We start from the raw sequence: 24,089 nt of genomic DNA on the forward strand, positions 1-24,089 counted from the left end.
ATAAGTAAATATTTTCCTGTTCCTGAAAGTTTACAATCTCTAAGTTTTTATCTGAGGAATGGAGGGTTAAGTGACTTGCCCAAGATCACAAGAAGCCACAGTGAATTTGAATTTGACTTCCCCGGTTCTCACCATGAGATGTTTACAGGAATATAATCTGGTCCCCACCCTATCCCAATCACAACCTCAGTCAATTATTTTCCATCCCCTATATTGCTATCATCCCTGAAGGAGTGCTGAGAGAGGATCTGCTAAGGGGGAAGAAAAACTCCATTAGAATATCTTACCTGCTAACATTCAAACTTGGGAAAAGGTAAAACTTGGGCTTCAGTAGGTTATTTCATTGTCCTCTTATTTTAGGTTGCATTTCACAGCATAAAATCGGTTTAGGGCACAGATAGCAGTTGAGGAAAGTCTTGTTTAGTGTTTAACTTCCTCACCATTGGCCTGATCTATGATTTATAGCAGAGTTTCTCAATTTCTTCAAGCCAAGTACCCCCTAAGTCTAACAAATATCAACCGAGTACCCCTGCCCAAGCTCTACCCCAGACCCGCCCAAGCTCTGCCCCTGACCCCATCCCCATAATAATAGTATTAATTGTAATGCAATTTCTTCCATTCATTTTTCAAATACACACAATATAATCTTATTAATACATAATGGTAACCACAAAATTAAAAAAACAACACTAAGCACGCTATACGTAGAGAAAATGTTAATTATCATTTATATTCGGGTTTTATTCAAAGAGGTCAAGGCAGATGACTTTAAAATATGCAATGTCACCTCAGTAACAACTATAGAGAAATAGACAAATATAGTGCAAAATATAAACAGCAGATATAAATTCTCAAAACTGACACATTTCGATCACTACATTGAAAATAAAATCATTTTTCCCACCTTTTTTGTCTGGTGATTTCATGAGTCTCTGCATGCACTTCCTTCTGACTGTGCATCCAATATTTCTTTCTTTCTGCCTCCGTGAATACAACTTTTCTTTCTCTCTCTTCCACCCCTATTGGCAACATGCCTCTTCTCTTTCATTGTTCATCTGTCTCACATTCCCTCCCTTGCTGCAAAGAGAGTGGGGAAAGAGAGAGAGACCCAGGGTGCATCTCTCCCACCCCTTCTACTACCATATCCAACATTTCTCCCTCTCATCCCCCTGATCATGTGCAGCATTTTTCCCCATGCCCATTTCTCCTTCTATCACCCATCTCCAACAACATGCCACATCTCTCCCTCCATCACTATGTCTAACATTCCTCCCCCTTGCATTCCCTTCAATCTGTCCCTCTGTTCCCTCTCCATTACCATATCCAATATTTCTCCCTTTCATCCTTCTATTCCCCATGCATCTCTACCTCACTCTTCTCTCTCTCTCCTTGTGCCCAATTATCCTCTTTCTTCTTTCCCCCATGTGCACCATCTCTTTCCCTCTCACTCAAGCACTCATGCCCAACAATTGTCCCTTTCTATTCTCTTCCTCCTATGTCCCAAGTTAATGCTCCTTTGAGTCCCAAGTTCATGCCCCCTTGATGATGTAATGGGTCAATTTGACAAAGTGAACAATAGCAAATCACCTGAACTGGATGGTATACATCCCAGAGTGCTTATAGAATTGAAAAATGGGAAATTATAGACTGGTGAGTCTTTCGTCAGTACTGGGTAAAATGGTAGAGACTATTAAAAAGAACAAAATAACAGAACGTATACATGAGCATGGATTAATGAGAGAAAGCCAACATGGATTTAGTCAAGGGAAATCTTGCCTCACGAATCTACTATATTTCTTTGCAGGGCCAGTTTTAGACATGCTGGGGCTCAGGGCAGAAATGAAGGAGGAGGCCACTGATTCCCCCTCCTCTCTGTACCCTCACCCTGATATCCTCACCTCCCATTACTACCACAGATAAAACAACTGATCAAGGGGGAAAACCGCTCTCCATAAGGACCATTTAGTCCTTGAGAAAGACCCCACCCCCTCACACACAGAATGTTTTACAGAATTATGGTTTACTAGTCTTTAAGCCCATTACATTAACGGGTGCTAGAATATATATCTGTCTATCTTTCTTTCTGTCTTTCTCCCTCCTGCTGTCTTTCTTTCTATCTGTCTCTCTCCCTGGCCCCCTTTGTCTGTCTGTCTTTCTGTCTCTCTCCCTGTCCCTGTGTCTTTCTTTCTCCCTCCCTCCCGCTGTCTGTCTGTCTTTCTATCTGTCCCTCTCCCTGCCCCCTATGCAGCAGCATCATTTCCCTCCCCCCACAATTCCCTGTGCAGCAGCCGTAACAGCATTCCCTCCCCCTCTATTTCCCTGTGCAGCATCATTTCCCTCCACCCCACTTCCCTGTGCAGCATCATTTCCCTCCCCCCACTTCCCTGTGCAGCAGCCGCAGCAGCATTCTCTCCCCCTCCATTTCCCTGTGCAACAGCATTTCCCTCCCCTCCATTTCCCTGTGCAGCAGCATTTCCCCCCACTTCCCTGTGCAGCATCGGCATTTCCCTCCCCCCTTCCCTGTGCAGCAGCCGCAGCAGCATTCCCTCCCCCTCCATTTCCCTGTGCAACAGCATTTTCCTCCCCCACCCCACTTCCCTGTGCAGCAGCTACAGCAGCAGCATTCACTCCCCCTCCATTTCCCTGGGCAGCAGCATTTCCCCCCCCCACTTCCCTGTACAGAAGCCGCAGCAGCATTCCCTCCCCCTCCACTTCTCTGTGCAGCAGCAGCAGCAGCGGTATTTCCCTCCCCCTCCCTGTGCAGCAGCAGCATTTCCCCCTCCCCCTTCCAGCAGTCTGGCTGGCTCTCTTAGTTCCTTGATGGAGTTATTGTTAACTTTAAAGGAGACACGGCAGCTCCTCTCATGATCCCCGCCTGCATCAGAAGCCTTCTCCGATGCAGGTGTGGCTCGTGAGAGGAGCCGTGGCGGCGGCTTTGAATTTAAAAATAAACTTCGGGCGTGGAGTGTAAGGGAGCCAGCCAGACTGCACAACATTACCTTGTGGTCCGTGAGTGTGGGGCCATTGTAAGCGCGCATGCGCACTCCTGCTGGCCACGGACCTACGGATCACGGATCATACAGGTAGGAGTGCGCATGCGCGCTTAGCGTTTTATTATTATAGATGGCAATGCATGTAATGCATATAATTAATTGACAATTTAATTTTAATTTCAAGTTTAATTGGATATAAACTGAATAAATCTTATTTTTATGAAATACATGTCTGTGTCTGAGTTATTGGTGTAAAGTACCCTACATGTTGGGCCACAGTACGGAAAGCGGGCTCACAATTCGTGGTGTACCCTCCATCACCAAGATTCTTCTTCTTCTTCTCTCCCTTCAGTGCTGGATTATCTTCTTCATTTATCCAATTCTGGGCTGAAAACCACTTCGGTCAGAATTCACATCAGTGTTATTAGTGTTTTTCTTGTTCCTGTCAACAATAAACCTCTAGCCACTCATCCGCTTGTTTCCAGATTTATGAAAGGTCTTTTCAACTCCAAACCTCTGCTCAGGCCGCCTCCAGTTGTCTGGGATCTTAAGGTAGTCCTTGCCAGTTTGATAAAGCCTCCATTCAAACCATTGGTGTCTACTCCTCTTAGGTTTCTTACTTGGAAAGTGATTTTCTTGATCTCTATCACTTCCACTTGTAGTTTTTCATCATGATAAGGTGGTTCTCCAGACCAATCCAAAATTCCTTAGAACATAAGAATAGCCTTACTGGGTCAGACCAATGGTCCATCAAGCCCAGTAGCCCATTCTCATGGTGGCCAATCCTACCTAGCCAAAATCCAAGGAATAACAATATTCCATGCTATCCATCCAGGGCAAGCAGTGGCTTCTCCCATGTCTTTCTCAATAACAGACTATGGACCTTTCCTCCAGGAAATTGTCCAAACCTTTCTTACAACCAGCTACACTATCTGCTCTTACCACAATCTCTGGCAATGCGTTCCAGAACATAACTATTCTCTGAGTGAAAAAAATTTCCTCCTATTGGTTTTAAAAGTATTTCCCTGTAACTTTATCCAAAAGTAGTTAAGCAATCTATCATGCTTCCAGTGTTCTTCCCAAAGTCTCACTCTCATCCTGGAGAAACAGCTCTTCATATATTGGACTGTAAGCGTGTCTTGGATTACTACATTCAAAGGACTAAGCCACACAGGACTTTACCTCAACTGTTCATCTCCTTTGATCCTAACATATTGGTCCTACCTGTAACCAAGAGAACTATTTCCACATGGCTAGCAGCCTGTATTTCCTTCTGCTATGCTCAGGCTGAGCTGCAGCTCGAAGAACATGTTACAGCAAACAAGGTCCGAGCTATGGCAGCATCAGTAGCTTTCTTATGTTCCATTCCCATTGATTAAATTTGCAAAGCAGCTACTTGGTCCTCAATTCACACATTCACATCTCACTACTGTCTAGAATCCTATTCCAGACGAGATAGTCATTTCAGTCAAACAGTATTAAATAATTTATTTTCTTCTTAATGGCCAACTCTCCCTCCATCCCATTGCAGTAAGCTAGGGAGTCCCACATGTGAGAATATGCTGCCTGCTTGTCCTAGGATAAAGCACAGTTACTTACCGTAACAGGTGTTATCCGGGAACAGCAGGCAGGTATTCTCACATCCCTCCTACCTCCCCTGGTTGGGTTCTTAGCTTACTTACGGAACTGAGGTTCCACAAGCCGGCGTTGGGTGGGAAGGCACTTGTGCATGTGCAGTGCGGACAGTTGCAAACTTTTTAAAAATCTGAAAATGACAATACACTGTCCATACCAGGCTCTGTGGATGATGTCATCCACATGTGAGAATATCTGCCTACTGTCCCAGATAACTCAGACTCTAGCATCACAGATTCTTGATTCAGAACCTTGTTTCCCATACTTAGAGCATCAGTATATACTGCTTTCCAAACAATACTTTTTCCCATTTGTGCAGAGGTATTTACTGATTCACTTACCTGGGGGATTGATCACCCAGTCCAAATTATTCTAGTTTAAAGCTTTCTTCAGTAGGTTAGCCAGTCTGCTCCTGAAGACACTTCTTCCCTTATTTGATAGAAGTACACCATCACTGCTCAGCAGCCCTTAGAAAATTATCCTATGGTCCATGAAGCCGAAACGCTCTTGACTAAACCATCCACACAGGCATACATTCATCTCCAGGATCTGAGCTTCTCTGCCTTGGCCTTTACTTTCGACAGAAAGGATCAACAAGAATACCACCGGTATAACTGACTGCTTCACCTTCTCTCCCAGAGCCACAAAGTCACTTTTGATACATTCAGAGGGGTACCTAGCAGTTTTGTTAGTGCCAAAATGGATGAGCAACATCAGATAATAATCATTAGGCTTGACAAATTTCGACAAGCTTTCCGTAACATCTTAGATTTTGATACCAGGCAGACAGCACACCTCCTGGGACATCATGTCTGGTCTCTAGATAATAATAATAATAATAACAGTTTATATACCGCAGGACCGTGACGTTCTATGCGGTTTACAATGGTTAAAAGATGTTGCAAATTAAGTATAATTAACAAGATTAGAAGCTAGTTATTATTATGGGTGCCTCTGTACCCTTCAGAATGGAATTACCAACCTTATGCCTCCTAGTGATCACAGATCCAGAAACTTTGGGGATTTCAAGCTTTGATCCTTCCTCTCCCTGGGATGTTCTCATCTCCTCCACTTCCAGGGATGCATAATGTTTCTTCAGCTCAAGGGCAGATGGAGTCACAGTATTGATCCTGCATATTTGAGTCCAGCTGTCCTCCCTCATCATGGCCTCTTCTTCCGCACTGCTAGAAATCTTTGATGCCTCATGAAGCTTATAATTGATGTTCCTCTCAGCTCAATGCTGGCATTAGCGTCTAGCGCGTGCGCTAAGCATGCACTAAAACCACTAGTACAGCTTAGTAAAAGGAGCCCTTAGTCATCCTACAGGGATAATTGAAAATTTTACTAGACATCCTGGATGAAACTTAAATGTTGTGAGTTAGATGATATAAAAACAGGTATAAGTGCCAAAAAGGTATCCAAAGTAACCAGAAAATCACTGCAGAGAAAAGTAAAGACCTGCACACATTTCCCCAGTGTTCACTGACCCCCTCACACCCCCATAATGATCAGAATAAAAAAGTACATACCTGTCTCCAGAACATTAGCACCTGGTATATAGGAAAGCCTACTAGAGCTGCACACAGATGTCTTAAATAGCCTGGGGGGGGGGGGGGTTGGGGTAGTGAACCATAGAGGAGGACCCTTAAATCACTCTAACCACTACATTTATGGTGGAACATGTGCTCCCACCAACACCCCCGCCCCCCAAAGCCATACTCTGCAGCCATATGGGCTATTGGGTTGTAGACAGGTGGGTATAGTGGGTTTGGGGGGGACTCACTATAAGGGATGCAATGTTTATCTGGCACCGTTTTCTTAAAGTTCACAGCAGTGCCCTCTAAGGTGCCCCACTGCTCTGTTGCCATGTCTGAGTGGCCCCTTCCACATCCTAATGGTCTTGTTCTGGGCGTATGGGACTTGGACAAAATTTTGGTTGAAAATGTGGTATAAAGATAGACGTCCTGGCGGTCTGGACGAACAATAGCCTGGACATTCAGATAGACAACTTTTGAAAAACTAAACTAAACTGAAACTTAGCTTTATATACCAGGTCATCAACCAGAGGAAGCTCAACTCGGTTAACAATAATTAAGAAAAATATACTAAAAATTGAAAGAAGATTAATTTTCAAAATGTTTAGCAAATAAAAAAGTTTTTAAAGATTTGTGGATGAATTGAAAAGGACTAAGACATCTCAAAGTTAAAGGGAATTAATTCCATAATTGAGAAAATTTAAAAGCCAAAGAAAGACAAAAGTTCTTGACTCCTTTAATTCCTTTCCTAGAAGCAAGGGAAAGTTTAAATTGTTGAATGCCTCTTGCATAGGAAAATCTGTAAACGTTCCATAGCAGAGGAACAAGAGGAATAAAAATACCATATAAAATTTTGAAAGTTATGATGTATTTTTCAAAAATTGGCATTTCCCTCTGCCAACTTTGGGCATCTAGTGCCATATGCCCAAATTGGACTTAGATATCTGTTTTTATTATGCCCCTCCACTTATATAAAACCCTAACAGAGACTCTAAGGGCCAGATTCTGTAAATGTCACCGTTATCGGTGACCACCTAAAAAATGGCTGCTGATCGTGTTAATCATGCAGCTGTACCATTGACCTTTAGTCAATGGTAAGCTCTGAAAATGTAGGCCAGGGTTTTAAAGGTAAGTATGGGTGGGATAGAGGGGATGGTGGTGGTCAGAACCATTGCTGCTACTGCTACGGGGTGGGAAGGTGGGAGGGAGGGTAGTTGGCAGGTCAGGACTGTCGCTGCTGCTGCTCTAGAGCTGGAGGGAGGAGTTGGGGGGGGGGGGGCAGAATTGCTGCTGCTTCAAGTGAGGGAGGGAGGCCAGAGGGGAGGAGTGGTTGTTAGGACCGGCTGCCATTGTTGCTTTGAAGGCTGGAGGGAGGGGGTTTTGGGGCTGATGTTTTGGGGGCTGAAGGGAGGGGGTTGTTGGGTAAGGAGCGCATGACTTTAGGGGTTCTAGGGTCAGGAGCACAAAACCAATTTTGGAGGTTATTGGTCATGAGCATGAGAGACAATTTTTTTTTGCCAGGAATTTTTTTTGCAGGTTGGTTGAGCGTGACAGTTAGTTGAATACTGGTTAACTGGGATTCTACTGTAGTTGAAATGTCAGTTCTACCTACCCAAACATGGTGAAACCCAGACAATTGCAATAATCATGAAACTAACTGCAGAAGCCTAAGAGAATGTGAGAACTATATGCATTGAAAAAAATTACAATCAAGAGCAATACATTTCTTTAATCATTTTCTAATAAATAAACTTAATTTAATTATAATATAATTTCCCTACTAACACTATAAGCTAACCAGTACTTGTGCTTGAAATCAATCCTTTCTCATAAATCCTTGAAATCAATAAATCCTTGAAATCATAAATCCTTGAAATCAATCCTTTCTCTAGTTTATGCATACCACAAGTTTAAAATGCTGTATCTTCATTATATCCAACAAAACCAAGAAAATCTCTGTCTCTCAGTGCTGATACAATAAACACTTTATTATAATGCAGTGGTCTCAAACTCAAACCCTTTAAAGGTCCACATTTTGGATTTGTAGGTACTTGGATGGCCTCAGAAAAAAATAGTTAATGGCTTATTAAAGAAATTACAATTTTGCATGAGGTAAAACTCTTTATAGTTTATAAATCTTTCCTTTTGGCTAAGTCTTAATAATAATATTTTAATTTATAGCTAAAGTGACATATGATCAAGAAACTGTTTTATTTTACTTTTGTGATTATAATAAACATACTGAGGGCCTCAAAATAGTACCTGGCAGGCCGTGAGTTTGAGACCACTGTTATAATGCTATGACAACTGGTCACTGAATTTTTTTTTTACCATTGTTGGTTGATGAGGATCTAGACAGAGACTTTAAACTGTTTCAGGTAGTTCAGGAATATCGGCTCTCACTTAGCACCAGGTAAAAAAAACCCTTATTCTTATTCCAGTGCTGTGTATAACTGAATTTTTCTTTTTGGTTCCTTCAACCCCTCTGTATATCTCACTTTTCTTTCTCCTCCTAATACAAAGCCAATCTAGCATTGTAAAAAGTTTGAAAGTGTTATTTAACTGAATAATTTGGCCAAATATTTCTGCTTGTACTTTTGTTATTTCCATTTCACAGCTGGGAATTTCTTTGTTCTAATCTCACAATTTCACTCTCAGTGTCAGTTTGGGGGATATCCTTCTTTCCTGTTTGAAAGATCATTGAGCCCCCTCTTTCCTGGTTGAGGGGCTTACAGGTCTGTCCAATCATTCCAATACATTGGAAGAAAGGTAGGAGCGGTGGCATAGCAAGGGTAGAAGGCGCCTGGGGAGGTGATAACCACCCCCCGCACCCTTTTCTCTGCCCCCTGTTCCTTCTGCACCCTTCCCCCCCCCCCCCCCCCCGGTCACACTCATAGTAACATAATAACATAGTGAATGGCAGCAGATATAGACCTGAACAGTCCATCCAGTCTGTCCAACATTCACACTCATTATACATTCATGTTTCAATTGGCTTCTTTTTTATATATATATATTTCTGGGCAATAGACCATAGAAGTCCGCCCAGTACTGTCTTTAGGTTCCCACTGCTAGATTTGCCATTGAAGCCCACTCCAGCGTATCCTAACTATGCTGTCACTGGAGCTTCTATCAAATCCCTCCCCAGCTCATCCTAAACCAAATCACCATATACAGGATGCCCAGTACTGGCCTTAGTTTTTTTTATACCATTAATTTTCTAATTACCGTAGTGATCTTCTGTGTTTGTTCCATTCTTTTTGAATTCTGGCACAGTTTTTATCTCTACCACCTCCCTTAGGAGGGCATTCCAGGCATCCACCACCCTCTCCATGAAAAAGAATTTCCTAACATTACTCCAAAGTCTCCCACCCTGCAACCTCAATTCATGCTCTCTGGTTTTAACATTTCTTTTTCTGGAAAAGATTTGTTTCTATATTAATACCTTACAAGTATTTAAATGTCTGTATCATATCTCCCCTGTCCCTCCCTTCCCCCATACCTCTTTAAATCTTTGCCAGTGCAAGCAACTTCTCCAGCCTGCTGCTGGCATTGGCTAGTTACCAGATGTTTGGATGTCCCTGGACATGTCTCCTTTTCGAGGACTTGTCCTGGGGTCTGGAAGCTTTTCAAAACCCGGCACTTTTTCCAGGTTTTGAGAAGCTTCCCATCAAAATTGCAGGAAGGAGCATCCACGCATACGCGGATGCAACACAGTGATGTCATTGTGTTGCATCCATGCATGCGTGGATGCCTTCTGGGGGCAGAATGAGATGTCACACAGGCGGAATGGGGCGGAACTGGGTGAGCCTGGGGGCATGGCCATGGGTCTGGATTTTCCTTCAGGAAAATCTGGTAACCCTAGCGTTAGCTTTCCCTCTGATGTTGTTTCCTGGCCACGCGACCAGGAAGCAATTACAGAGGGGAGCCAGGCCGGCGTTGCTCATGCTGGCAAAGATTTAAAGAGATATGGGGGGAGGGGAGAGGGCACGAGCGTGGCATGGGGTGATGGAGATGAAAACGATGGTACCAAGGGTGGTTTGTCCCCCCCCCCTACTATGCCACTGGGTAAGCCAGGGGAAATATCATAGAGATGTTTAAATGTCTATGTGGCATAAATACACGAGGTGTATCTATTTTGAAAGGAAGCATTGGAATGAGGGGGCACAGGATAAAAGTGAAAGGAGATAGAAGAAATCTGAAGAAATACTTCTTGAAGGAAAAAAGGATGGAAGTGGTAGAGACAAAAACTGTAACTGAAAGCTTGGGACAAGTACATCTCTAAACGAGTGGGGTGTCCAACTTGTGGCCCAAGGGCCTCATGCGCCCCGTGAAGTATTTTGTGCGGCCCCAGTTGAGGGCTATGCAGTGTTTTCCTCTGCTGCCTCCGGGTGTTTACCGTCTTGCCAGCTCCCTCCTCTGTCTTGCTGCAGCGTTTGTGGGCCCCAGAAACATTTTTTTCGGCCAATGCAGCCCAGGGAAGCCAAATGGTTGGACACCCTTGAGTTAAAGGGAAAGTTGAGGGCATGGATGGGCAGACTGGATAGGGGGCCATATGGTCTTTATCTGCTTTACTTTTTCTGTTTCTTAAATTAAACATAAAACCCAGAAAGCTAATGTAGAAGAACATTTTTGCACATCTTGAGGGAAAGGAGAGAAGGGGATCAGTTCCAAAAAGCGTTATTCGGGGAGGTTCCAAATTTCAATTTTGTTGCACTAACACAGCAATCTCCTTTACTGACGCTAGGCGTAAACCCACAATAGTAACACAAACTGGGGGCTGGAAAATCCCGTTTTCCCCTTAAAGTCTCGCGAGAGTGCCTCCTGGCACGATGCGCCGTAAGAAGGTGAACGGCCTCGGCAGCCGCCATTTTCTTTCTTTCTTGGGTGACGGCAGAAGGAAAGAGAAGCGGTGTAGCTGATATGGCAGAATATTCCACCGTTCCTCCGCCCAACTCTGGTGCGGCTGGAGGGGTTAACGATGCTTTTAAGGACGCTTTGCAGAGAGCCAGACAGGTACGGGCCACGATTTTTTTTTCTCTCCTTATTTCATGATATTTATCCCGCGCGCGAAACGGGCCTGGCCTCTCAGAAAACGTGCACCTTGGTCCCTGCTAAGGCCGCAGGCTGTGTGGCGGGATCTAGAGCGCAGTTAAGGTTTAGTGGGCGGAGGAAGGAAGGCGCAGCGGTAGAGTTTAAGCACTTTAAGATTGTTGTGGATTATGAACGAATGTAGTATTGGAATTGGTTAATACCTGGAGGAAATTTGCACCGCAAAGGTTCTCGGATGGCAGGAATTTGAGGAGGTGAGCGGGGGTCTTGAGCTTGCAGTGCGAGAGGAGAGCATTAGGAATTCTGTTGCTCTCTTTTGGTGGACTTCACCTTCCCACCTAATAAACGATGTTCTTTCGTGTCTACGGTTTCGCGTTATGTGGCTTTCGATCTCACTGACGATACAGAGGGGTTGCCCCAGTCCCATCTTTCTCCTAAATTACCGTAATGTCCGAAGGCTATTTGGTGGGATTTTACTGTTTTATTGAGTTGATCTGGACTATTAAGAAGGAGATCAAGGCCATGCCGTGATAGGAGGGAGAAGGGCGAACGGACGGTGTTTGTCCGTGTTCCATATGCCCACGTGTTGTCTCGCCATTCCTTCTCAGCAGGAAGGAAGCGAGTGGTTTTTAGTCGATTGGAACACTAGTAATAGAGGAGAGTTGAGAGATTGGGAAAAGTATTGTTTTTAGATGTATACCGTCTGTCCAGGTTTTAGAAAACAAAAAATTTGGAAAAACATCGGCTCTAAATTGAAACCTACTTTTATATTTCAAGACCTGAATCGGCAGTATCGGTAATACCAAGTGGTCTAAAATTAATGGTGGGGTAGCCTTTTTTTTTTTTTTTTTGGTAAGGCTCAGATTTTGTTCAAATTTGTATGCAGAATCAGCACTGCATTAAAAAAAGTTTCCTAAAATATCAGATCCTTAGTTGCAATAGTCACTGAGCTATACATCCCCTTTGTTTTACTGGGTGCTGGTAGCAGCCTACATAGCAGTGAATAAAATGTAATTTTTAGCTGCTCATGAAGCTGACAATAATTGATGAAAAATATTAATTTTTGGCCGTCCAGCACAACTTTTTATGCTACTTTCATCAATGCTAGTATGAGCATAAGGATGCAAAAGCCCATTACACCCCCCCTTATTAGAAAACTGTAGCACAGATTTTAGCGCTTGAGCTGTTGCCACCATGATTGGCGCTAAAAACTGTGTTACATTACATTACATTTGAGCAGGGGTGCCCACACTTTTTGGGCTTGCGAGCTATTTTTAAAATGACCAAGTCAAAATGATCTACCAACAATAAAATTAAAAAAAAAAAATAAAATACAAAGCACACTGTATGCTGAGAAAATGTTAATTATTCCTATTCCGGGGTTTTTTCAAAGAGGGTCAAGGCAGATGACTCTATGCACTGTCACCTCTGTAACAACCATACAGAAATAGACAAATATACCCCCCTCCCTTTTTACTAAACCACAATAGCAGTTTTTAGCGCAGGGAGCTGCGCTGAATGCCCAGCGCTGCTCTCAACACTCATAGGCTCCCTGCGCTAAAAAACGCTATTGTGGTTTAGTAAAAGGGGGGCCATAGTGCAAAATATAGACAGCAGATATAAATTAAGACACATTTTGATCACTAAATTGAAAATAAAAATCATTTTTCCTACCTTTGTTGTCTGGTGATTTCATGAGTCTCTGGTTGCACTTTCTTCTTCTGACTGTGCATCCAATCTTTCTTCTCTTCTTTCAGCCTGTATGCTTCCTCTCCTCCAGACCTCATTACTTCCCCCAACTTTTTCTTCCTCTCTCCATGAACTTTCTTTCTCCCTGCCTCCCTTTTTTTTCTCTCTTCACGCCCCCTTTCTATTTTTCTGTTTCCCTTCTGTCTCCCTGCCTGCCCCCTTTCTTTCTTTCTCCCTGCCCTCCACCAAGCCACTGCTGCCACCATCGGGGAACAGGCCCCCAAGCTGCCGCCATCGGGTAACAGGCCCCAAAGCTGCCGCTGCCCCAAGCTCTCCCTGCATTGGGACGACCAGCATTCCTCTCCCCGACGTCAATTCTGCCATCGGAGAGGAAGTTCCGGCCCAGCCAGGCAGCAATTGGCTGGCCCAAACTTCTTCTCTGATGGTAGAATTGACGTCGGGGAGAGGAAAGCTGATCGGCCCGGTAGATCGCCAAGGCAAAGTGAGTCTATAACGAAAACCGGGATGGGCTCCGCGATCGACTCACTTTGCCTTGGCGATCTACGGGTTGATTGCGATCGACATATTGGGCACCCCTGCATTAGAGATTTCTATTCCGCCATTACCTTGCGGTTCAAGGCGGATTACAAAAGAATTATACACGGAGGGTTACAATGGAAGATCATTGGAGATTTCTAGAGGAGGTAAGGAGTAGGATAGGTAGAATCAGTTTTGTAAAAGGGAGGGAGATGCTCAAACTGTGCCTTAAAACTTGTTGCAGTTTGTTGTGACAGTATTTTGACCAGTTTATCAGCTGCTATGTAGCTCCAGAGCCAAAGTAGATATAGACTTCAGATTTTAATCATAGATTATCCTTGCACTGGATACTACACTGTAAAATTTGCAGTAATTCAGTATGACTAGCTGCATCAGAACGTTCCTTCAAATTTTGCATCATTGACACAAGGGCTGAAATTTATAAATTTTCAGGGTCAATTATAAAAAGTCTGTCTGAATCTTTTTCTAACTAGTAACATCTGAAAGAGGAAATATTACTTTACAAGATTACAAGCATAAGAACATAAGCAATGCCTCTGCTGGGTCAGACCTGAGGTCCATCATGCCCAGCAGTCCGCTCACGCGGCGGCCCAACAGGTCCAGGACCTGTGCAGTAATCCTCTATTTATACCCCTCTATCCCCTTTTCCAGCAGGAAATTGTCCAATCCTTTCTTAAACCCCTGTACTGTACTCTGCCCTATTACGCCCTCTGGAAGCGCATTCCAGGTGTCCACCACTCGTTGGGTAAAGAAGAACTTCCTAGCATTCGTTTTAAATCTGTCCCCTTTCAACTTTTCCAAGTGTCCTCTTGTTCTTTTATTTTTCGAAAGTTTGAAGAATCTGTCCTTCTCTACTCTCTCTATGCCCTTCATGATCTTATAAGTCTCTATCATATCCCCTCTAAGTCTCCTCTTCTCCAGGGAAAAGAGACCCAGTTTCTCCAATCTCTCAGCGTATGAGAGGTTTTACATCCCTTTTATCAAGCGTGTCGCTCTCCTCTGAACCCTCTCGAGTAACGCCATATCCTTCCTAAGGTACGGAGACCAATATTGGACGCAGTATTCCAGATGCGGGCGCACCATCGCCCGATACAATGGCAGGATAACTTCTTTTGTCCTTGTTGTAATACCCTTCTTGATTATGCCTAGCATTCTATTTGCTTTCTTAGCGGCTGTTGCGCACTGTGCCGTCGGCTTCATTGTCATGTCCACCATTACCCCCAAGTCCCTTTGTTGGTTGCTCTCATTCAATAATATCCCTCCCATCGTATAGTTGTACCTCGGGTTTCTGTTTTCAACATGCAATACTGTACTTTACATTTCTCAACGTTGAACTTCATCTGCCATCTCGCCGCCCATTCCCCCAATTTGTTCAAGTCCCTTTGCAATTCTTCGCATTCCTCTTTAGTCCCAGCTCCACTAAATAGTTTTGTATTGTCCGCAAATTTTATTATCTCACACTTCGTGCCTGTTTCTAGATCATTTATGAATATATTAAATAGCAGCGGAACACCACTCGTGACCCCCATCCAGTCCGAGTAGTGGCCCTTATTGAAATATAAATTCACTTAAAAGTGTGGGATATTTTGTGTGCACAGCCCATGATATACACATTAGAAAGCTAGAAAATGTATATGAAATAGGTGTTGCGTTGGTTCATGGTGGCTTTGCCACTACACTTCTCCCTCCGTATTCGTGGTGGATGCAGGCAGACCATAGGTGCAAATATGGAAAAACCACAAATAACTTTTTAAATGTTCGCGGTTGTTAGAAAAAGCCTTTGTTTTTATTATTGAAACTGCGACTGGTCTTGGATGAGGCAAGCAGCGATTTCTGGGCTTGGATTAGGCAAGCATTCTCGGAATAAGCCGTTCTCTCTATGGATGCTGGGAAGCAGTGTTTTTCTCAGTGCACACTGGGAAGCATGGAAGCAGCAAATTTGTGGGAGAAAGCATGAAAGCAGAGATTTCCAGAGTGAATGGTAAGCGATAAACTTTTTTATTGGTACAATAAAAGGCAAAAGAACTTTAGTGATGATGTAATTTTTGGGGGCGGAGTCAGCGTCAAAAAATCACAAATAAACGAATCCATAGAAACGGAAACCGCAAATACAGAGGGAGAAGTGTACAAACCAGTATCCCCATCGCCATAAGGGCTATGCCCAATAGCCATGCAACAACAGCCATAGGTGGTTTTCTTTTCCGCAGGATCCCAAACCTGCATTATCTGGACTACTTGATCTTTCATTTGGCTTCATAAATCTGCTTCTGATTAATTACAGGAAAACTATACTGCTGATCAGATGATGTCAGTGATGGAGCTGGAGTAATTGCAATGATATTCTGCTTTGGAACCCAGCAAGTATCGCTTCTTGAATGGCAGTAAAAGGAACTTGTTGAGCCATGCAGATGCATAAAGCTTATTAAGGCATCTCTGTTCAGTAGAGGTTTCACATATGTTTTCAAATCTATCACTCTGTCATAAATACAAGCAATATATTGCCATGGCCGAAGGTCTTCTACTAGAATTCCTTTTTCATCATTGTCACTAATATTGGCTAAAAATGATGTTGCATCATTTGAAACCTTGTTAAACTGAACTGTCATTTCATCGATTGGCAAAAAATTATGATTTTTATTTTGTTCCTGCTAAATTGTGGCCATGTTGGAATCCTCTTGCAATGTTCTTTCTTGTTCAGTTTACTCTTTGCTGATGAAAGTAAATTTAACTCCATGAATACTTTCATTGTAAAAGTCAAAAAGATCTTTAGATGTGAGAATCTGGCATTCAAGTGGACCTTGCAAGCTTGCTGTAGCTGCTAAAGTGCTTTGTTGTACTTCCAATGCCATACATGGTGACTTAACATGACTTGTAGCAAAAAGAAAAATTCCATTTGGCAGTCATTCCAAAATATCTTTTATGATGGCACAAATGAAGAAAATTATTGAAATTTTTGTTTTGAGCAGTAGGAGCCATCACTAAGTAGTGGATGTGGCATATTTGAGCAAACATTGCCTTTATATACTTGATGAATTCTTTCATGAAAACATGCACAGCGATTGTATCATGGCACAATCACTGATAACACAAAAATTCACAAATTGCAACTATTGATTGTGACGGAAATAGACAGCAAATGAAGTGTCTGACCTATTCTACCAATAAAAACCTTGCAAATGAATAATTTTCATCAGTCTATTAGCACATTAAGCTCATCTTCAGGTTGCTTTCAAGAGTTTTCAGATGCAAATTCTGATAATTTGCTATATAGTGATGACATGACAAATTTCAAATTTTTGTTGTAACTTCCTGAGTAAATCTTTCTGTTGTCATGCTTTGTTTCCAAGGTATCCTGATCAGTATGAGCTTGCTGCTTGTACATGATAAGTTCTTCTGGATCACTGTCTTCGAAATAGCTAGCAATTGCAGATTCCTCTCCTTCTGGTCCAGGGCACTCTTCACAGCGATGGAATTTAGGATTCAGGCTGCAAACTGCTTTGCCAAGAAGTTCCTTGTAATTTTCATGAACTTTATATTCTGATGAAGTGCACAAACACAAATGGCATGCATTCCTGCTGATCCAACTGTTTGCACACCACTTTGGTTCACAAAATTTTGAGATTCCAATATCTGGTCCATTTTGATTACAGTAGGAGACATACATTGCCCATAAATTGCAAAGCAGCAACCATTTCCTTATCAGCAGATGAATCCAGACGAATGGGCTAAGTCCATCTAACAGCAGACGAAGATAGAGAGCACAAAGTTGAGCTCTGGCATATATGTGATGGTCTGCTCTCTGGAACTCCGGTATTCTCTATCTCCACAGGCAGATGGATGGTCTTTCTCCTGCTCCTGGTTTCATCTGCTATTCAGGGTGACCTGGAAGGCTCCAGGCACAGCTGGGTTCCTATTTTAGTTATGCTAACTTCATTGAGCAAGGGGATTAGGCTTTCTGGATGCCTATAGCTGGGTACAACTGGTGGTGCCATTTCCCTACCCATCCCCTATGGTTTTACCTGATAGTGGCCCAGCACTCCTGACTCCCTCACATGGAAAAAAAAGCCATAGGGAGTATAGGGCAATAGAGGCATTGTCTCAACCCCTGACAGCACCGGTATTATCTGAAAACCGGACTGCAAGGGCAGCGAGTATGTGTTGCCTTTCTGCGCTTTCCCCCTTGATATGCTGTCTTTTCTATGGTTTCAGTGGGTTTTGCCTCTCTTTTTGAGAGGGCAGTTAAAAAGTACCTAATGGAACCTGTTTTCCATTTCCTTTTTGGCTGCACGTGTTTGAAAACGGCAGACTAACAGCTCTCCCTGCTCTGTCTGGTGCTCGGGTAACAGTTTGGCTAATGTTTTTCGGCAGGAAGGGGGGAATTTCTTTAAGGCTTCCGTTCACTTTTGGTTTCATCGGGGCCTCTTCCTTCCTTTAAGCGATTTGGGCCCGAGCAAAATGGTACAGAGTTTCCGTCCTTTTTGCGCTCCTGACTCACTTCCGAGGTTTAAAAAACCAAAATCCACCCAAAGGCTTGGCATCGGACCATTCGCGTGGAAGTTTTTGGTGGGCGCATGATTCCATTCAGCGGTCCCTTTGGGACTGTGCCGACTCCCGTTGTGGAGATTTTTTAATTGATTCTGTTCGTTCCAATTAGCAACTGTGGCTGTTCGGTACTGGTTGACTGATTGCGATGTTCTGTTTCAGGGGACATTGGTGTGGTCAGCTTTGCAGAGGGGTCTTGCTGTAGTCTCTTCTCCCCAGTCCTTCCTTTCGGTCAGTGCTGTTTTGTGGCCTTCAAGGCTCTGGGGGGACACTCTTTCAAATAGGAATTTTAGCAGTCCCATTTGTTTAGCGTTCTCCTGAGTATTCTGGAGAGAATTGTAACCAGTGATGAGACATGAGTGCTTCATTACGACCCAGAGAACAAAAGACAAAGCATGGAGTGGAGACATCTGTCTTCTCCAGCGAAGAAGAAATCATGTTAACCTTCTTTTGGGACATGATGGGGCCTGTTCTGGCGCATTAGTAAATTGTGAACAGTGAAAATTATACCGCCTTGCAAAATTAATCTGCAATTCACAGCAAAGGAAGAGGAACATTGTCCAAAATAGTCTTGCTGCACTATGACAACGCACATCCTCATACTGCAGCAGTGACAGAAAAGACAGTGCAGCAGTTTGGGTTTGAACGTCTTCCACATCATCCTTACAGCCCGGATCTGGTGCCTAACAATTATCACATCTTATGTCTCCACTGAAGGAGACACTGTGAGGTTGCAGATTCACATGTGTTGATGAAGTAAAGCAAGCGGTGCTCACCTGGTTTCGGGAGCAACTAAAAAACTACCCTGCAGAACCTAGGTGAGCAATACAACAAATGTTGTCTTGCATGGGGACTGTGGAAAAGTGATATAAGAACATAATAATTGCCGCTGTTGGGTCAGACCAGTGGTCCATCATGCCCAGCAGTCCACTCATGTGGTGGCCCTTAGGTCAAAGACCGGTGCCCTGAGACTAGCTTTACCTGTGTACATTCTGATTCAGGAGGAACTTGTCTAACTTTGTCTTGAATCCCTGGAGGTTGTTTTCCCCTATAACAGCCTCCAGAAGAGCGTTTCAGTTTTCTACCGCTCGCTGGGTGAAGAAGAACTTCATTACGTTTGTACGGAATCTATCCCCTTTCAACTTTAAAGAGTGCCCTCTTGTTCTCCCTACCTTGAAGAGAGTGAACAACCTGTCCTTATCTACTAAGTCTATCCCCTTCAGTATCTTGAATGTTTCAATCTTTTTTTACTGACATGCATTACTTTACATTTATCCACGTTGAATCTCATCTGCCATGTCGATGCCCATTCCTCGAGTCTGGTTATGTCATGTTGCAGATCTTCGCAATCCCCCTGTGTCTTCACTACTCTGAATAACTTTGTGTCATCCGCAAATTTAATCGCCTCGCTCGTCGTACCTATATCCTGATCGTTTATAAAGATGTTGAAGAGTATGGGTCCAAGCACCGAGCCCTGCGGCACCCCACTGGTGACGCTCTTCCAGTCTGAGTATTGACCATTCACCCCCACTCTCTGTTTCCTATGTTCCAGCCAGTTTTTAATCCACGTGAGTATTCTCCCTCGATTCCATGGCTCGCAATTTTCCGAAGTAGTCGTTCATGTGGAACCTTGTCGAACGCCTTCTGAAAGTCCAGATATACAATGTCGACTGGGTCACCCTTATCTATCTGCCTGTTTACTCCCTCGAAGAAGTGCAGCAAGTTCGTCAAACAAGATCTGCCCTTGCTGAAACCGTGCTGGCTGGTCCTCATCAGACCGTGTCCGTCAAGGTGATCAATGATGTGGTCCTTTATCAGTGCCTCTATCATCTTTCCGGGTACCGAGGTCAGACTCACCTGTCTGTAGTTTCCCGGATCTCCCCTCGAACTTTTTTTGAAGATCGGCGTAACATTCGCAACCTTCCAGTCCTCCGGAATCTTTCCCATTTTGATCGACAGATTGGCTATTAGTTGAAGTAGCTCAGCTATGGTCCCTTTCAGTTCCTTGATGACCCTCGGATGGATGCCATCTGGTCCCGGGGATTTATCGCTCTTAAGCATATCAATTTGCCTGTATACCTCTTCTAGGCTGATGGTCAACCCTGTCAGTTTCCCGTTTTCACTTCCAGCATATAACCTAATGGCTTCCGGTATGCTGTGTACATCCTCTTTAGTAAATACAGGTGCAAAAAATGTGTTCAGTCTATCGGCAATTTTTTTGTCCTCCTTTAGTGCTCCCTTTGTATCTTGGTCATCCAACGGTTCCACTGCTTCCCTCGCGGGTTGTTTTCCTTTAATATATCGAAAGAACGACTTGAAATTTTTCGCCTCCTTGGCTATTCTTTCCTCTTAGTCACTTTTTGCCACTTTTACCGCCTTATGGCACCTGCGTTGATGTTGTTTGTGCTTATTCCAGTTTTCAGCCGTTTTCGATCTTTTCCATTTTTTAAATTAGTTTTTTTTTTTGGTCATTGATTGCTTCCTTAACTTCTACAGTGAGCCACGCCGGTTCTCTATTCTTTTTCCTCTTTGATCCCTTGTTGATATGTGGTATATATAGATTTTGCGCCTCGGTGACCGTATCCTTAAAAAGAAACCAAGCTTGCTCCAGCGTTGTTATATTGTTTATCCTCTTCTTAATTTTCTTCCCCACCATGCATCTCATCACTTCGTAGTTTCCTTTCCGGAAGTTTAGGGCCGTGGCCGTTGTTCTGGGCTGATGTTTCGCCCCTATTTCAGGTTGAAGCGGATCATATTGTGATCGCTGTTTCCCAGCGTCCTTTCTACTTCTACATCCTGTGCCAGTCCTCGCAGCCCATTTAGAACTAAGTCCAGAATTGCATCTCCTCTTGTATTTCCCTTGACAAGTTGCTTCAGGAAGCAATCACCTACAGTATCTAGGAACTTGGTCTCTCTAGCACAGCTGGAGGTGCCTAGGTTCCATTCTATCCCCGGATAGTTGAAGTCGCCCATGACAACTGCATTGCCTCCTTTGCAGTTGTGTTCAATCTTATCCATCATTTCTTCATCAGTTTCTTCTGACTGCCCTGGGGGTCGGTAGTAGATGCCTATCCTTGTTTCTGGTCCATTTGTTCCTGGAATTTTGATCTATAGAGACTCTAACTTATCTGTCCGTTGTGGCATGTTCTCTCCAGTAGATTCAATTCCCTCTTTGACGTATATGGCAATGCCTCCTCCCTTTTGAGCTACTCTGTCTGTGGTATAGTTTGTATCCCGGTAGCACCGTGTCCCAGACACTTTCATCAGTCCACCATGTTTCCGTGATGCCGATGATGTCGATGTCATCCTTTTGTGCCACAGCTTCTAGTTCACCCATCTTATTTCTAAGGCTCCTTGCGTTTGTGTACATACACTTGAGTTTGCAGCCTGTTCCCTTCTTGCATGTCCTTCCCTCTTGTGTCTCTTTCGGTCTGTCCTGTCCGCGATCTGGTGAGTCCTCCCCTCCATCTTCCTGCACGGTATCCTCCGAGTATACCGGTTCCCGAATCATCGACTCTCTCTCTTGGTCGACTGTCGGCTTTCCCCTTCTTCCTAGTTTAAAAACTTCTCAACTTCTCTCTTGATGTTGCTTGCAAGTAGCCTCATTCCATCTCTGCTGAGGTGTAGTCCGTCCTTCCTGAATAGCCTGTTCTTCCCCCAGAACGTTGTCCAGTTGCATACGAAGTGGAATCCTTCTTCCTCAAACCAGTGCCTCATCCACGCGTTGATTGCTTGCAGCTCCATCTGTCTCTTTTCATCTGCCCTGGGTACCGGCAGGATCTCCGAGAATGCTATCCTCTGTGTTCTGGTCTTCAGCTTCTCTCCTAGCATCCGGAACTGGTCCTTCAGTACTTCTCTGTTGCAGTTCCTGTTGCTCACGTTGTTCGTCCCCACATGGATCACCACTGCCGTGTCCTCTTCCACACTATTGACAATCCTATCGATGCGGCTCACTATATCTTCTACCTTAGTACCTTAGCTCCGGGTAGATAGGTCACCAATTGATCCAGTCTTCCTTCCGCTATGTGGCTGTCGACTTGCCTGATGATAGAGTCCCCCACGATGATTACTGTCCTCTCTATCTTCTCTTGATTATCCAGTTGCAGGTCCGTGTCCCTGGTGTATGTCCATCTCTCCAGTCGTAGGTCCGTGTCCTTTGTTGTTATCCATTTCCTCTCATCCTGGCGATTGTCTTCTTGTGTGTTCCATATGCTGCTTCCAGATCATGCTGCTGCATCCTACATTTCCTCCTGCTGTCTGTCCGTCTGCTGGTCCACAATCTCTGTAGGCGTATCCTGGCGGTCCCACTGTAGTTGGTGCTTTTCCACGGCCTCCTTGTATGCCTCTTCTATGAAGTTCTCCAGGTCCCGGACTTCTTCCTCGATGGTGTGCTCTGTCTTGATCATCTCTGTATCTCTGTCTTTCTCCTCCACTGCATGAAGTGCCTCCAGTTCCAGTATTCTGCTCCCCAGGAGTCTGACTTGCTTCCTCAAGCTTTCCAGTTCTCCACATCGAGCGCATACGTAAGACTGCCTCCCAGAAGGAGAACACAGAACCTTTTCACCTATCCACCACTCAACGGAACTTGTCGTAAGAAACTATACGACAACCTCCTGGGGACACAGGCAGCTAAAATAGACTCTGACATCTCAAAATTACTGACCAAAACAACAGACATAAAAGAGTTCCGCAAAGAAATAAAAACACTACTGTTCAAAAAATATCTCCCATCACTCTAACCACCACCCAATGAGTTCCCAACCAACGACTTCGGAAACACCCATCTATACTATCTCTTTAGTCTGTGACCTAAAATGTAATGTAACTCTTCTACTTTACACCCGATTTAAACGATCGAGTTGCCATGTATTACCTCTGCAAAATGCACTATCTTCTGTTATATGTAATAACTTCTGTGACAAGTATTATCTTCTGTGAACTTGAAGTATCATAACTCTTTACTGTTACTGTAATATACTCCTATCCTGAAATGTAATTCTACTGGAACTGTCCAGATATCTTCTATAATGTAATCCTGCCTAGAACCGCAAGGCACAGGCGGAATAGAAATCCCTAATGTAATGTAATGTAATGTAGTCATACATATGGCAGATGGTGCAGAAAACTGGGTATTGAGTCTACTTCCCAGCAAATCAGGGCAGTAGAAGGCCCCGAAGCAGCGTATGTAGAGTGCTGCAGACGCTGCTTGAATATGTAGAGTGCTGCAGATGCTGCTTGAATCGGACCCGCAGCCCTTGCCGGACTCGAAGCAAGCTCTGGGGGTTTTTTGTTTTTTTTACTTGGGCCTAGCCGGAGCAGGAGGAGAATCCTGGGAGACAGGAATTAAAGTCCGTTCCGGCCCCCGCTGACGTCACCCTGGCCATTTCACATCCTTCAGATGGCAAGAGCCGCCACGGCCGACAGGCTCTGCACACTCCTGCCTGCGGGTCCCTACAGCACACGGAAAACGGGAGCACACAGGTGGGAGTGCGCATGCGCGTTTAAGGCTTTATTATATTAGATGCTAGAGCAAGCATGGCACCCTTTTAAGGACACAAGTCACCGAGGCGCAAAATCTATATATACCGTGTATCAACAAGGGATCAAAAGAAAAAAAGAACATAGAACCGACATTGCTCACTGTAGTAGTGAAGGAAGCGATCAGAGACAAGAAGACTAAGGAATGGAAAAGGTCAAAAACGGACGAAAACGGGAAAAAGCACAAAACATCAAAGCAGGTGCCTAAAGGCGGTAAGAGGATCCAAAAGAGACTATGAGGAAAAAATAGCCAAGGAGGCAAAAAACTTCAAGCCATTCTTTCGATATATTAAGGAGAAATGACCCGCGAAGGAAGCGGTGGGGCCATTGGTTGACCATGGAATAAAGGGAGTGCTAAAGGCATCATCGATAAACTGAAAACATTTTTTTGCGTCTGTATTTACCGAAGAGGATATACACAACATACCGGAAGCAATACGCAGGAAATGAAGACTGGAAACTGACAGGGTTGACGGTCAGTCTAGAAGAGGTATGCAGGCAGATTGATAGGCTTAAAAACGATAAAACTACGGGACCGGATGGCATC

At 44.0% G+C, this 24,089-nt stretch overlaps 2 protein-coding genes across 4 annotated transcripts in view; one reads left to right on the forward strand and one right to left on the reverse strand.

Moving 5' to 3' along the window:
• DNAJB4 (DnaJ heat shock protein family (Hsp40) member B4) overlaps positions 1-11,579 on the reverse strand; it is a 45,930-nt gene extending 34,351 nt beyond the window's left edge. Inside the window, exon 1 of the mRNA XM_033916015.1 lies at positions 11,419-11,579. The gene's annotated coding sequence lies outside the window, so the exon portion shown is untranslated. The remainder of the gene's footprint in view (positions 1-11,418) is intronic.
• FUBP1 (far upstream element binding protein 1) overlaps positions 11,017-24,089 on the forward strand; it is a 288,549-nt gene continuing 275,476 nt past the window's right edge. The window contains exon 1 of one of the 3 annotated variants that reach the window (XM_033916010.1): positions 11,017-11,179. In XM_033916010.1, coding sequence (XP_033771901.1) covers positions 11,087-11,179 — 93 coding nt within the window. In that variant the 5' untranslated portion in view covers positions 11,017-11,086. The remainder of the gene's footprint in view (positions 11,180-24,089) is intronic. The other 2 variants (XM_033916009.1, XM_033916011.1) reach the window with 2 other exon arrangements.

Source organism: Geotrypetes seraphini, chromosome 12 (assembly GCF_902459505.1).
Source record: "Geotrypetes seraphini chromosome 12, aGeoSer1.1, whole genome shotgun sequence".
Taxonomy (NCBI): Eukaryota; Metazoa; Chordata; class Amphibia; order Gymnophiona; family Dermophiidae; genus Geotrypetes; species Geotrypetes seraphini.